The 14,843-nt window shown below is 32.8% G+C and overlaps 1 protein-coding gene across 8 annotated transcripts in view; it reads left to right on the forward strand.

Moving 5' to 3' along the window:
* RPS6KA3 (ribosomal protein S6 kinase A3) overlaps nucleotides 1–14,843 on the forward strand; it is a 105,694-nt gene that overhangs the window by 55,948 nt on the left and 34,903 nt on the right. For all 8 annotated transcript variants that reach the window (XM_057717867.1, XM_057717859.1, XM_057717860.1 and 5 more), the window contains 4 exons: nucleotides 3,251–3,332; nucleotides 9,887–9,967; nucleotides 10,696–10,775; nucleotides 11,374–11,480. In XM_057717867.1, coding sequence (XP_057573850.1) covers nucleotides 3,251–3,332; nucleotides 9,887–9,967; nucleotides 10,696–10,775; nucleotides 11,374–11,480 — 350 coding nt within the window. The remainder of the gene's footprint in view (nucleotides 1–3,250; nucleotides 3,333–9,886; nucleotides 9,968–10,695; nucleotides 10,776–11,373; nucleotides 11,481–14,843) is intronic.

Here is a 14,843-nt window from a genome sequence, read left to right on the forward strand (position 1 = left end):
TTAAAAGTAACTTAAATAGCTTACTATAAATAGTAAACATTAAAAATAGGGCGTCTCCTTTCTTACTCATCCTCAAAAGCCAGTCTAAGCCAAGGAAACAGGGATGACCTGTCACAGCCTAGAATAGCTTCATGGGGGAGTTCGAAAGGTCAGAAATGCTGGTGGGGGAAGATCCGATTGCATCTGGGACTGCTGCTGCTCCTGCTGTGCTTGACTGGTGACCAGCCAGAGGCAACAGATTAAGAGTGCCCTGAGCAGAAGCACAGAACTGGGTGACTGGCCTGATCCTTATCCCAGTACCTCCACTGTGACGCTAAGTGAATTATTTAACCTCTCAAAGCTCTAGCTTGGGCAGCTATAACATAGGCATTGCTTAGTAGGCCTGCTTCCCAAAATTATCATGACGATGAATTGCAAATGCTTGAGAAGGTCCGTTGCAAAAACTAAGATGTGCTGAAAAGTATCATGGGGGTGCTTTCAAAGAAGGGCGAAGAAAGTTTAGAACTCATGAGGAGAATTTTTCTTGTAGAATCGCACAAAGAAGCTTGATTAGGGAATCTTAATGAATAATAAATATCAGATAAATCCTAATTATCCCCACCTAATTAGAATTTATTTCAATTCAAAAATATTCATAATCTCTGAATGCCTTTAATATTTAAACATCATTCCATCTTAGGAACTGCCCTGATTGAGAATACAATTTTCGCTCCCTAGGTTGGCTCACTGCTAACTGGCTGAAAGGAATTTTCACCATGGGTCACGGTGAAGGGGGACAATGGTGATTTGGGGGAGAGAAACACACCCTGCATCAGCGTTTCTGTGTACATTGTGGCACTTTTAACTGGACTTGAGGTCATTGCCTATTGTTTTTGGCACAATTTCTCAAAGTGAGGAACTCCGCCTTGCCCTAGAATCAGTTGAATGAATCATTTTTTTGATTTTGTGCTAATAGCCTAGTGTGCTAATGCAGATAATTGAGAGCTGACCCTAGAGTTAATTCTTAATTGTAATTGAGTCTCTTCTTACCATCTATGGCAACTCAATAGCACTGCTAGGAAAGAATGCGTAGGAGAAAAAAAGTTGAAATTCAGGTCCATTTAGGAAGTCTGTTTAAAGTTTTGCTGGAAAAGCTCATGAAACTAATGGTCAAAATAAGTAGAGGGGATTTATTGATAGTTTCGATTAGCCATATTATAGCATGACCGTGAGTTATTTAGAGCAGGCTTTATTCATTTTGCATAAATCCCACACTGTATTTTGAAAGCAGCTAAAAGTATTTAGAAAATCAAGATGCTTAATAACATATCTGGGAATTGTATTCTTTTTTTTTTTTTGGCTGCACCATGTGGCACACGGGATCTTAGTTCCCTGATTAGGCATCGAACCCACATCCCCCCTGCAGTGAAAGTGACGCGTCCTAACCACTGGGCAACCAGGGAATTCCCCTGGGAATTCTATTCTTAATATTTACGTAGATGTGTATATTTCATTTCTAAAAGGTGGGAAGACAGGGTTCTGACTTAATTTACATTAAATATTTGTGAGTAAGCTTCTTCAGTATAAGCGCTTTAAATTGTTCTGCCCACATCTAAACTACAATGAGGTATTGCCTCTCACCAGTCAGAATGACCATCATTAAAAAGCTTACAAATAATAAATGCTGGAGAGGGAGAAAAGGGAACCGTCCTACACTGTTGGTGGGAATGTAAATTGGTACAGCCACTATGGAAAACACTATGGCGGTTCCTTAAAAAGCTAAAAATAGAGTTGCCATATGATCCAGCAATCTCATTCCTGGGCATATATCTGGAGAAAAATCTAATTCAAAAAGATGCATGCATCCCAATGTTCATAGCAGCACTATTTACAATAGCCAAGACATGGAAGCAACCTAAATGTCCATCAACAGATGAATAGGTAAAGAAGATGTGCTACATGTATACAATGGAATATTACTCAGCCACAAAAAAGAATAAAATAATGCCATTTTCAGCAACATGGATGGACCTAAAGATTATCATACTAAGTGAAGTAAGTCGGAAAGAGAAAGACAAATATCATATGATATCACTTATATGTGGAATCTAAAATATGATACAAATGAACTTATTTACAAAACAGAAACAGACTTATAGAAAACAAACTTATGGTTACCAAAGGGGAAAGAGGATGAGGGAGGGATGGATTAGGAGTTTGGGATTAGCAGATACAAACTACTACATATAAAATAGATAAACCACAAAGTCATACTGTATAGCACAGGGAACTATATTCAGTATGCTGTAATAAACCATAATGAAAGAGAATATATATAATATTTATTCAGTATATATATAACTGAATCAGTTTGCTGTACACCAGAAACTGACACAACATTGTAAATCATCCATACTTCAATTAAAAAATAAAAATAAAAATAAATTGTTCTGCCCAGCAATGAGAAATTGTGGAGTTTTTATATATAGAAAAGACTATTCATCAACAGAATTGGGGACTTCCCTGGTGGTGCAGTGATAAAGAATCCGCCTTGCAATGCAGGGTTTGATCCCTGGTCGGGGAGCACTTGCCACGGGGCAACTAAGCCTGTGTGCTGCAACTACTGAGCCTCAACGAGAGAGCCCACGTGCCATAAACTACAGAGCCCATGAGCTCTGGAGCCCACACACAACTAGAGAGAAGCCCGCATACTGCAAGGAAAAAGATCCCACATGCTGCAACTAAGACCCGACACAGATAGATAGATGATAGATAGATAGATAGATAGATAGATAGATAGATAGATAGATAGATGATAGAAAAAATAAATAAAATTAAAATATTTTTTTTAAAAAACAGAATTGAATCAACAAATAACTGTAGTCAAGGGGAATTCCTGTATAACAGTTTTTATGGAATCAGAATTTTTGTTCTATTAAAGGCAGAGCAATTACCACCTGTGTTATGCTTTAAACATGTTAGACGTTTCTCTAATTGCTTCATGGTTTAAAGATTTTTGTTTCTGTCTTAAGTGCTACATGATCTTTGGGAATTGGCAAACATTAACAAAAAATGTAATCACTTACATTGACACCCAAAGTTATAGCCACTGTTTACAACTCATTGTATTTATAATTGGTACATTTTAAGGAAAATAGTTAATGTATCAAAATCTTTCTAATAATAAGCTATATTACTGTAGGGGTCCTATTTTAGCAATAGTATAGTTTGTAATACTTTGTAAAACTTATTTTCTCTTATTTAAATACAGGTTTTCTTAGTCAAAAAAATCTCAGGCTCTGATGCTAGACAGCTTTACGCCATGAAAGTATTGAAGAAGGCCACATTGAAAGGTAAATGCTCCTGTTATTTGTAGTGTTCTCGTAGTATGAGCAAAATGAAGTTTAGAATATTAAAACTCGGTTTTGATGCATCTTCCAGTTCATATTATTAATGTTTTGAAAACTTACTAATCTATGATGCAAATAGGTTTTATTCTAAGTTCTTTATCATTTTGACTTCTGGTCTACAAATACGTTTTTATTCTAAGCCTCTGATTTTCAAAAATCTATTGTCGGATTTCACTCTTATAGGTAGTCACTTAGAAAAAATTGTACATAGATTTTAAAATACTTAAATCTTCCTTTTATTAAGTAGTATCAGTTATTTTACCACATAACCCCTAACTATTTTATGTATTGATTCCTAACATCTTTTTCCTCTTCAACTTACCTGTATTTTCTAAAGGTTTTAAAATATTCTAGAAGGAATATTTGTGATGATCATTTATTATTTCTGATAGTTATTCTTCCCAATTAGTAACTCACACTAGATATTATCATCATTTCAAGAAATTTCACCTTCCCCTATAAACACCATCCTTTGCTTCTGTTCTCTTGCTCCTTTCCTGAATGTATTTTCTTTCCTGCACAGTCTCTACCCACTGGCATACTACTTACTTGATTCTTGCTAGGACCAGGAAATTAAATTATATCCTCAGTGCCTTATTCTATATCACTACTTTTATAAAGTTATACTCATGAATCCCATGTTATAAAGCTGCATAGGTGGAACTTATTTAAGAGAGTTCATTTTCAAAAGCAACAGAAGTATTGGGTTGGCCAAAAAGTTCATTCGGCTTTTTCTTTTTTTTTTTTTTAATATGTAATTTCTCTTGTCCTCTCTTTTTTTGTGAATTAATTAATATTTTGGCTGCATTGGGTCTTCATTACTGCATGCGGGCTTTCTCTATCTGCGGCAAGCGGGGGCTACTCTTCATTGCCATGCGCGGGCTTCTCAGTGTGGTGGCTTCCCTTGTTGCAGAGCACAGGCTCTAGGTGCACGAGCTTCAGTTGTGGCATGTGGGCTCAATAGTTGTGGCTTGCCAGCCATAGAGCACAGGCTCAGTAGTTGTGGCACATGGGCTTAGTTGCTCCATGGCATGTGAGATCTTCCCACACCAGGGATTGAACCCGTGTTCCCTGCACTGGCAGGCAGATTCTTAACCACTGCACTACCAGGGAAGTCTTCATTGAGCTTTTTCAATAACATCTTATGGAAAAACCCAAAGGAACTTTTTGGCCAACCCAGTAGTTTGTTTTCATGTATATAACAGGATTTGTGTTGTGCATAATATATGTAAAGGAAACTGTGAAACTCTGTGAAACCTAAAAGATAACAGGAAAAGAAATATATGCCCAATTCCTTTTAGAGAAGGCTCTTAAGATTCTCAGTATTCCTCTAGTCATCCAGTTAGCTCCATATCCTCAAGATTCTTGTTGCATTTTCCTTGAAATATTCAAGATTTCACTTGAAAACATACACCTCAAAGAATATTCTAAAAAAGAAGAATGAGAAAGGAACAAGCTTTATCAGGATTAAAGCTTACTTAAAGCAATAATAATTCATTGTGTTTTGGGGGAAAATAATACAGGCATATAAACCAGTGGAACAAAACAGTACAAAAGTATTATATATTAAAGTTTAATGTATTTGTTACAAAAATATTGAGTAATTGCTGTGCTGTATGACAAAACAGGTGTCCAGAACAATGGGGAATTAAATACTGATTTTATAAATTTTGTTTGAAATACTCATGAACAACCTGGAAAAAAATTAGAGTCTTCTCTTAAACCATATACCATAATAAACAACAATCTAACTGAATTTTACCACTTAACACACCCTAGGAAACTTGTGAAGAGTTATTGAGCAAATCACAAATTACAAACAAATTGACAGTACAAAAAGTTTTGGCCTTTCATACAATAAAAAATAGTATAAATAGGAAATCAGGAAATTATTTGCCTCAAATATTACAAAATATTAATATATAAGGAATTTATTAAAAGGCTCCTACTAGCCAAATCTAGGATACTTTAAACATTGCAGTAATTATTACTGATTGATTACAAGCCACTGAATAAAGAATCCATGAGTTAAGCCATAAATTAATGAAGAGCAAGGGAAAGCTCTTCCTTGTAGTAGAATTCCAACTAATAAATATAAAGGGAATGATCGAGTTAGGAGTTCATAAGAAATAACATTACAACCTCCACCTAAAGGGTTTTAGAATACATTTTATGCAAGGGGATAAAATAAATACTATTGGGGAAGATGTCCCAGTTTTCTGATAAATGCATATAAAATTATGTTATTCCATATGATGGCAACATAAATTAGAAAGCAGTTTTGCAATAAGTACAATGAGCCGTTAGTGCTGCTAAAGTAAACTGAGGAAATAGTCTCAAAGAAGGATTTTGGGCACTTGAAATTTTTCATTGCAACATTATTTACAATATTGACAATTTAGAAATCTTATAAATATTGAAAAATAGAGGAATGTTTAGAAAATTATGGTATACCACTTAATAGAATATTATTTAAATGAAATATTTCAAATATAATCACAAAAATTAATGTAATAAAAATTTGTAAATGAACATTGTAACAAATCTGAATACAGAAGTATATAAAAATATATAGATGTAAGCTATAGAAGAGACCATAGAAAAGTGAAGATACTTGACATATTGGAATTATTAGGCTGCTGGTGTGTTCTTAAATTTAATTTTTATTTTTATCAAAGTAATATGTATATAGAGTCTTATAAAATAGTAGTGCTTTTCCTGCTCTTTTCCCTATCCCAATTCTTGACCCCCAGAGACAAAGACTTCCATCTCTTCAGCTGCTGCTTCTGCCTTTTACCTCCACATTCAGTATTATTTTATTGTAATTCTTTGATTGTTTTCATTTGGAGACATAATCTTTTGACTTCCTACCATGGAAGATTAGGATTTAGTTCTCTTATACTACCCCCTACACACAATTTCCCTTTTCATGTCCTCCCAGTAATATTTTCATAATGCTTTATACAGATTGTTTCTAGCTGAGCCAAATAGTTTACTGAAGTCACATATCCTTCACATCTTTGCTGTATTAGATCTCCTTTCCTAAGTTCTGTACCTACCTTTTTCTCAGTTTACTTTCTAGTTTTGGTGGAACACATCTTCTAGTAGCTACTTCCGAAAGGCTGAATGGATGGTAAATTTTTTGTAACTTTACATATCTGAAAATGCCTTTATTCTATCCCCTCAATTTATCATTTGGATGTAAAATTCGAGATCAGAAATAATTTTCCCTCAGATATTTGAAGGCATTGTTTCCATTCATTGTCTTCCAGTTTCCTGTGTTGCAATTATGAAATTTATTGTTATTCTGGTTGCCAATGCTTTGTGTGTAAACTGCTTTTCCTCTTTAGAAGTCTTTAGAATCAATCTACTCTTTATCCCTGGTGTTCTGAGATTTGTATAATGGTATTTGTTTAGTGTGGGTTTTTAAAATTCATCATACCAGGTATGGGGTGGTCTCTTTCAATCTAGAAACTCATTTCTTCAGTTCTGGGAAAGCATTTTGTCATTGCTTCTCCATTTTATAACTGCTTCTGTTTGGATATTTTGAACCTCCAGGGTTGTTGCTTAATTTTTTTTTCCATCCTATTTTCCTTTTTTTTCTTCTTTTCCTGTTTTCTAGGAAATTTTATTAACTATCTTCCAACCCTTCTATTGACTTTTTGTTTCTACCATTTTTAATTTCCTAGATTTCCCTTGTTCTCTAATTATTCCATTTTTTAAAACTTTTTTTATGGAAAGTGTCAAAGATCTACAGAAAGAAACAGAAGAATATAGAGAACCCTCATATACCATTCTTTTTCCTTGAACATTTCTCAACTCATGATCAATCTTTTTTATCTGTATTCTCCCCCTTTCCCTTTTGATATTTTAAAGCAAATCCCAGACATTGTATAATTTCTTCCATAAATATTTTAGTATGTATCTCTAAAAGATAAAAACTCTTAAAAGAAATGATACAATTCTATGATTATACCTGAGAAATTAATATACAGATATCTGATCATTGTTCAAATTTCCAGTTGTCCCTATTGTTTTAATTCATTTTTCTTTTTGCAATTTGTTTGAATCAGGATCTATATAAGGTCTATATTTTTCTATTTATTTTGATAGCTATTTTCATATTATGGTCTTTCCTTAAATTACTGGGAAGTCTTTGCTATCTTCTCCTCATTTAAGAGTAAGGTACCAAAAAGCTGATTGGAAGGGGCTCTATGGCAAGAATTTACTTATTTCTCATTGGCTTCCTTTGCTTAAGCTTAGATTTTAGCTTTCTCTAATCTGCTGTATGAGTTACCACTTAGTCACTTTCTGCTGCTGCTTCTCCTCTTTTTTGTCCTTGTGAGTTTATGTGTAATTTTTCCATTATTGTAATTTCAGTAGGGTTTTAGAAAAGGTAGAAAGTAAAACATCCATGTTTAACCAGAAGTCTCTTTCCATTTTAAAGTTTCTATTAATGCAATAAATGGGGTCAAAAAGAAGTCAGAAGCGTTAGGTTCAGTTTATGGGGACTCTTGTCCTAATAAAGTAGTCTGTGGGCCTAAAAGGTTTTGTAAACTATTGCTTAAAGCATTTTCTTAATATATAATTCTAGAAGTATAAACAACATTTCTTCTTATTTACTCTCATGTTCAAGTCAAGTAGAATTTCAAATCTAATAACTACTATATAATAAAAATTATTTCAGCAGAATGTAGTTGCTTTGCCAACATGAGTCAGTATTAACAAATTCTATTTCAGGGTTTAGAGTTTAACCAATATAAAACATGCCTTCTGAACCACTAATATCCTAATCACAATTCCTGATTGTGGGATGATTTATATTTGTCTAGGTCTTTATATACATAAAAGAAACCAGATTAGAACTATTACACAGTCCTATCTCAGACAAAAGGAAGAAATTCTTTAGTGAGTGAATCTTACTGTTCATTTTGAACTAAACAAGGTCTCATCAGTGTTGCATATAAGGAAACAATCTCACAAGGTAATCATAATAGAAAGAAAATCATCTGGCTCTAGCCTGTCATTTTATAGAGAAAGAAGCAGGAAGTCCCTAAGCAGTGAAAGGATTTGACCAAGGTAACTCATCTAGTTATTAGCATGGCCACTAAACCATAGCCCTGGACTCCAAAGTAATTGTTTTTCTCATAGTGGTAGAATAGTAGAAGAGGGATATACAGTAAACATATTGATGGGTGTTTTTGCTGCTTACTGAGCAGAGGGGTGATTTTTAAATAAGCTTTGTATAATTATTGAAAGAGGTAGAAATTTGGAATCTAGCTTTAAGGTAATAGGAACGTAATCCAAGATTGTATGGGTAGCGATGGATAAAAGGGCAGTTTTGGGCTAGACTAGAATAGAATTGTCAGCAGGCCTAGGTGATGAACCTCATTCACGTAAATAATAGAAAGGACCTGTTGAACATAAGGCATCAGAGTTGTGATGGGATAAGATAACGAAATCAGAGATTGATAGTGAATTTGATACATCAACAAAACAAGTCAATAAAAAGACAGAGCTGCATTGATGTCAAGAGCAATTGATTCTTTTTCCTGTTTTGCCTATTTTAGTCACTGGCACCATTTAATTGAATATCTCTTATATACCAGGCTCTGGGATGTACAAACCTTATCTCAAATGGTCACATAGCCCCCAAAGATACAGTGGTGTCATCCCCATTTTGTAGATGAGAGGTAATAGAGGTGCAGAGAGAGTTTAAATAAGTAACTTGCTCAAGATTACACAAATCCGAATCCAGATTTTTCCAACTCTGAAAAGCCTTTGCTCTTTCAGCTGCACCGCAGTACCTCCTCTCAATATCTCTCCTCTCCTGCCTCCCTCAAAATATACCTTTTGGGATATATCTATTCTTTACCATGTCTGCCACATATTTTATTTTATTTTTTATTTTTATTTTTTTTTTTGTGGCACACGGGCTTAGTTGCTCCGCGGCATGTGGGATCTTCCTGGAGCAGGGATCAAACCCGTGACCTCTGCATTGGCAGGCGGATTCTTAACCACTGCGCCACCTAGGAAGCCCTCTGCCACATATTTTAGATGCCTAATGAATGTTTGTTGAATTAATTGATAAGGTTGGTAGGGAGGGGTGTTGAAACCTATTTCATTTTTTTGTGTGTTTTAATATTTCATTGGAATGCCTTGTTTTTAAAAAGTTGCTCCTTTTTGGTTATTTTTCATAACTTTGATCAAAATACTTGGAAATCTGATGTTAAATTTTTTTAATGTAGAGCAAAGATTTTATAAATATATACAATTTCTTCTGGTAATATAATTTAGTAAAAAATAGTTATTAATTTTGAAAATTCAAAAGTAATGAATAGTCCTATTTATACATATAAATGATTTTATTTATGTGTGAATTCACATTTTTATACATATAAGCAAAATTTTATTTAAAATAGTCACCAAGGAGATCTTGTGTTAAAGATTGTCTCTGGAAGCTATCACATTATAGCCATATGTGCAATATTTTATAGTTCGAGACCGTGTTCGGACAAAAATGGAGCGTGATATCTTGGTAGAAGTTAACCATCCTTTTATTGTCAAGTTGCATTATGGTAAGTTATGAAAAACCTCCCACTTCATCCCTTTACCTTATTCTCCTACTCCCTGAGTGCATTCAAATATGCTAATGTATATAAATATTTATTTGTGTGGATTTATATTTTTCTAGTAGATACATAAAGTCATGAAAATTAAACCGTTACTTCTTAAATAAATTTTAGAAGCTTTTATTGCATTTAGCTTCATGTTTCTTTTAAACATTATAGTTTCCGAGTGATAGCCATAGGAATAGGTAATAATAATCATTTTAAAATTATAATAATAATAATGTACCAGTATTTTATAGTCTATATGTGTTAGCCTAACTTTAAAAGCAAGAAAGATCCCTAATATCAATGTCCTGATGTTCTTACTATGTGTAATTTAAGCTAACCAATCCACATTTTTTTGTAGTTAAGTGACATGGTTTTTCTATTTTGTTTCATGGTTAAGTAAGTTTTTTCTGTTGGGAATTTTTCTTATTGACCACATGTTTTAGAACTATTGTATTCCTGAGAGACTGTTGCCTGAATAAAATCTAACAAATGTTTTAGTGGTTCCATAGTAAGAAACACTGCATTTAACATTTCTACATGGAAACTAAGAGGAATCAGTGGTTAACTTCTAAATAAAAATCAGTTTAGATCTATGATATAGTCATTCATTTATGAATGAGTTGACCTAATGTAAGCCCCCCAAATTAAACTATGAATTAAATGGAAATTTTCATTTCTTCATTCAGCTTTTCAAACTGAAGGGAAGTTGTATCTTATATTGGACTTTCTCAGGGGAGGAGATTTGTTTACGCGCTTATCCAAAGAGGTATATAATTACTCTCTATTTTAAATCTATTTTTATGCATCCTCTTTCAACTAAAGCTTTGGTATATTTCAATATTATGCTTATCATATTTTCTCAAGTGGCACAAGATTCTTACATTGAAGAATCAGAACCAAAAAGAGTTATTTTCTTAACTTTTGAATTTATCCTGAAAGTAGATTTTAAATTGATAAACTGTCTTTTGTCCTGCTTCTTTTAGTTATAGTTTTTTCAGAAGCAAAAATAAATCAGTAAGATATCCTTAAACAATCAGTAGTGGAAATTTAGCATGCATTGTAAAGATCATTTTCCATTTCTGAGATGTTACTGTGGTGGGGCAACAATGACACCATCTGAACATAGTTGTTACTTAACAAAATGTAAAATCATTTCCCCCACAATGCATATTTAGCATTTAGTAAGACATTAGTTGACTGATTCAGTCATTTTTGCAAATTTCTTTCATAAGTGAATTGTGGATGAAACTACATGTAATTAGCATATTTATCATTTTTTGATATTTTAACTGTAGGATGGAACTTTAAATAAAAATAGCAAACAAAAAGAAAATAAAGACAGAAAAATTATTATTTTATTTTAGGTGATGTTCACAGAAGAGGATGTCAAATTCTACTTGGCTGAACTTGCACTTGCTTTAGACCATCTACATAGCCTGGGAATAATCTATAGAGACTTAAAACCAGAAAAGTAAGGACTCATGCTGCTAAGTTGAATGTAATGTAATATAATTATTTAGGAGGTAATACAAAATAATATTATTTCATAGAACTACCAGAAACATTGGGTTCGAGTGCCCTGTGCTTCACATTTCTGCTAACCCTATGTATTCTCATACTTTTAAATATCTGTTAATCAAAATATCTATTAATATTTTGTTTTCATTTGCATTCTTTAATGTAGTTTAATGAAGTTGAAATCTATGCTCATAGGTTTATTGGCAATTTGAATTTTTGTGTGATTTTTCTGTTCATGGCCTTTGCTCTTTTTTCTTTTGGGAAGATATTTTTTTCCCATTAATTGTAAGAGACCTTTCTATACAAATTAAGAATTTAACCATTTGATATATATTGTAAATACACTTTTCTAGTTTATCTTTTAATTTTGTGTTATTTTAACCTGCACAAGTATTTTTTTCTCAGAGCTACCAACCTTTTCTTTTGTGATTTCTTCTGTGACTTTTATTCTTAGAAGGGCTTTTCTAATTCTTATGATCAGATTTTTTTCTTCTAATTTTATGGTTTCTTTTTTTTTTACATTTAACTCCATCTAGAAATTTTTTGGTATAAGGGAGGGTATGGAGCTAATTATTTCCTCCAAATACCATTTATTGAAATTTTTCTTCTGCACATGGCTTCAAATTTTTAGTGTGAGTTGAGCAAATTTCCCATTACTTTTATAGTAATGATTATCAAGAAGCTAATGTTATTTAAGTCATACACACTTCTGTGTTTTAATTTGTCAGTGTTTACTGTCTACCACTTTGAGCAAGGAAAGGGTTTTTTTTCTCCTTTTTTAAGAATATAAACAAGAGCCTTGTCCCATCAAAAATTTTTAAAAATAGCTTTATTGAGATGTAGTCCACATACCTCAATGCTCATAGCAGTGTTATTTACAGTTGCCAAGATAAGGAAGCAACTTAGCTGTCCACCAACAAATGAATGGATAAAGAAGATGTGTTATAAATATACAATGAAATACTTCTCAGCCATAAAAAAGAACAAAATTAATGTTACAGGGGGTGGGGAAGTGGCAAGGTACAAACTATTGGGTGTAAGATAAGCTCAAGGATGTATTGTACAACATGAGGAATATAGCCAATATTTTGGAAGAACTATAAATGGAAAGTAACCTTTAATTATATTAAAAAAATTTTTTTAATTAAAAAAAAAAAGTTCTACAGCCGAAGTATGCATTCATAAACAATCAATATAGGTTAGTTACATTTGTTTTTAAACTTTATTAAATAAATACTGTACATAAATTTTTGTGTCCTGATCTTTGGACTAGTATTATATATTAAATATCCACCTATTAAAAATGTATGTCAGTGGTTTTTAGTATATTCAGAGAGTTGTGCAACTATCATCTTTATCAAGAATTTGGATATTACTTACATTAAAATGTTACATGCAAAATGTAAATTATATATTACAACAGGAAACAAAGGAAATACTCCTTTGAAATCCTGTTAAGTGATCATTTAGAAGTTGTTATACTTTCACATATTACGTTTGTTTTTCAGGTATTTTGTTTTCAGATAAGTTTCATATGGTTCTGATTTTATTCCCCAGATAATGACTGAGTTTTTCTCATCATTTTCCCAATTTCTAACTATCATGATGTAAAATATAATTCCTGATGAGGATGAATATTCAAACATATACTCTTTTTTTTTTTCAAACATATACTCTTTAGAAGAAAAAAATTACTGTAAACATAGGATTAAACATTCATAATAAAAATGTGTTCATGTTTTGTATCATTTAATTGAATGTGTTTATTGTAGACCATTGTAGTATTGTTGGTTATAAAATTATATTTAAAGCATGTATCCTGTCTCAAAGGTCAAATAAGATCTAACGTAGGTAAGATTGCTTAGAATGAGATCTTTCACATAAATGTCTAGGCTACACTATTAAATTGAAATAATACTTAATTGTTAAATGATCCAAATAGATACCATCATATAGAACTTGGGAGAAATTTAAATTTTTAGACCAATTGCTTTATGCACTATAAGGAGTTTTCCAGATCCTTTTAAACTAGAACTCTGTTATAATAAATATGGCTAAAAATAATTATTAATAATTGAAAGGGAACTTTGCTTATTGAGAGTAATACGGTTGACTTTCTTTCAAAGATAAAGGATGGGCATGGTTATCTTAAAAGAATGCACTTGCTATAGGAGTGTAAGTAATGCCCTTTTAGCCATGTTTTCTTTTTTAATTTTTTCAAAATTACCAAGAATGATTTGAGGTTTGTTTTGTTTTGTTTTTAGAACTGTCTTTCATGTATTAATCAGACAAAAGGGAGGATGATTTCCATCACACCTAATAATTCCCTTTATACTCCCTAAATGTCTTGGTCTGCTTTCTAATCAAGCATAATCAAGATCAGTATTTTTTTCATAGCAAGTCCCTTGTAATGAAAGAGACTTGAAAGCTATGTCCCTACTGAATTACCCTCACTGGTAAACTTTATTGTAATCATAGTTGAACTGATGATATAGGAAGGTTGGTAGTATTTTTGACATAGTAGAATTTTAACAGAATTAGGCTTGCACATGTTGCTAGTTAGAATTAAAAGTAAGGAAATGCCTGTATTATGGAATACCTTTGAATATTAGTGAAATAGTTTATTACTTGACCTTTCAAGTCAGTATACTAAAATACCTATCCAGAAATGCAGTTATTGGCTTACAGCTTAGTACTTACCCCTTTCTATAGCTCTTTAATTAATGACATTACTCTCCACTCAAGTATCTGCTAAAGCCAGAAACCTGCGTGTCTTCTTCATTTGTTGTTATCATAACCCATACCTAAGAGCACAGTAAATATTCTTTATTTTTCCTTCTAAATTGTTTCCTAAAAATCACAGATCTGATTATCTCTACCTTCCATGCATGTAAACCTTTTATGATCTTCATTGCCCTTGAGAAGAAATCCAAACTCTTTGGAATGCTCTATTGGCCCTTTGTAGACTGGCCCCATTCATGCAATATATATTTCTTATTTATTCAACTTGTAGCTTAGACACTGAGCTGCAAGATGAATAAGGTCAGAGTCTCAAGGAGCTCTCAGTTTACTGAAAAAGAGAGAAAACACTGGATAATACATACAATGAAGGAATGGGTCAAAGAAAAACAAGGATTGTGAGGAAGGTGTGTTGAGGAGAAGAGGATTGTGTAAGTTGTATCAGAAAAAAAAAGCTGGGAAGGAATCCCCTGGCGGTCCAGTGCTTAAGACTCTGCGCTTTCACTGCCAGGGCCCAGATTCAATCCCTGGTTGGGGAACTAAGATCCCACAAGCCACATGGTGCTGCCAAAAAGAA

Source organism: Hippopotamus amphibius, chromosome X (genome assembly GCF_030028045.1).
Source record: "Hippopotamus amphibius kiboko isolate mHipAmp2 chromosome X, mHipAmp2.hap2, whole genome shotgun sequence".
NCBI lineage: Eukaryota > Metazoa > Chordata > Mammalia > Artiodactyla > Hippopotamidae > Hippopotamus > Hippopotamus amphibius.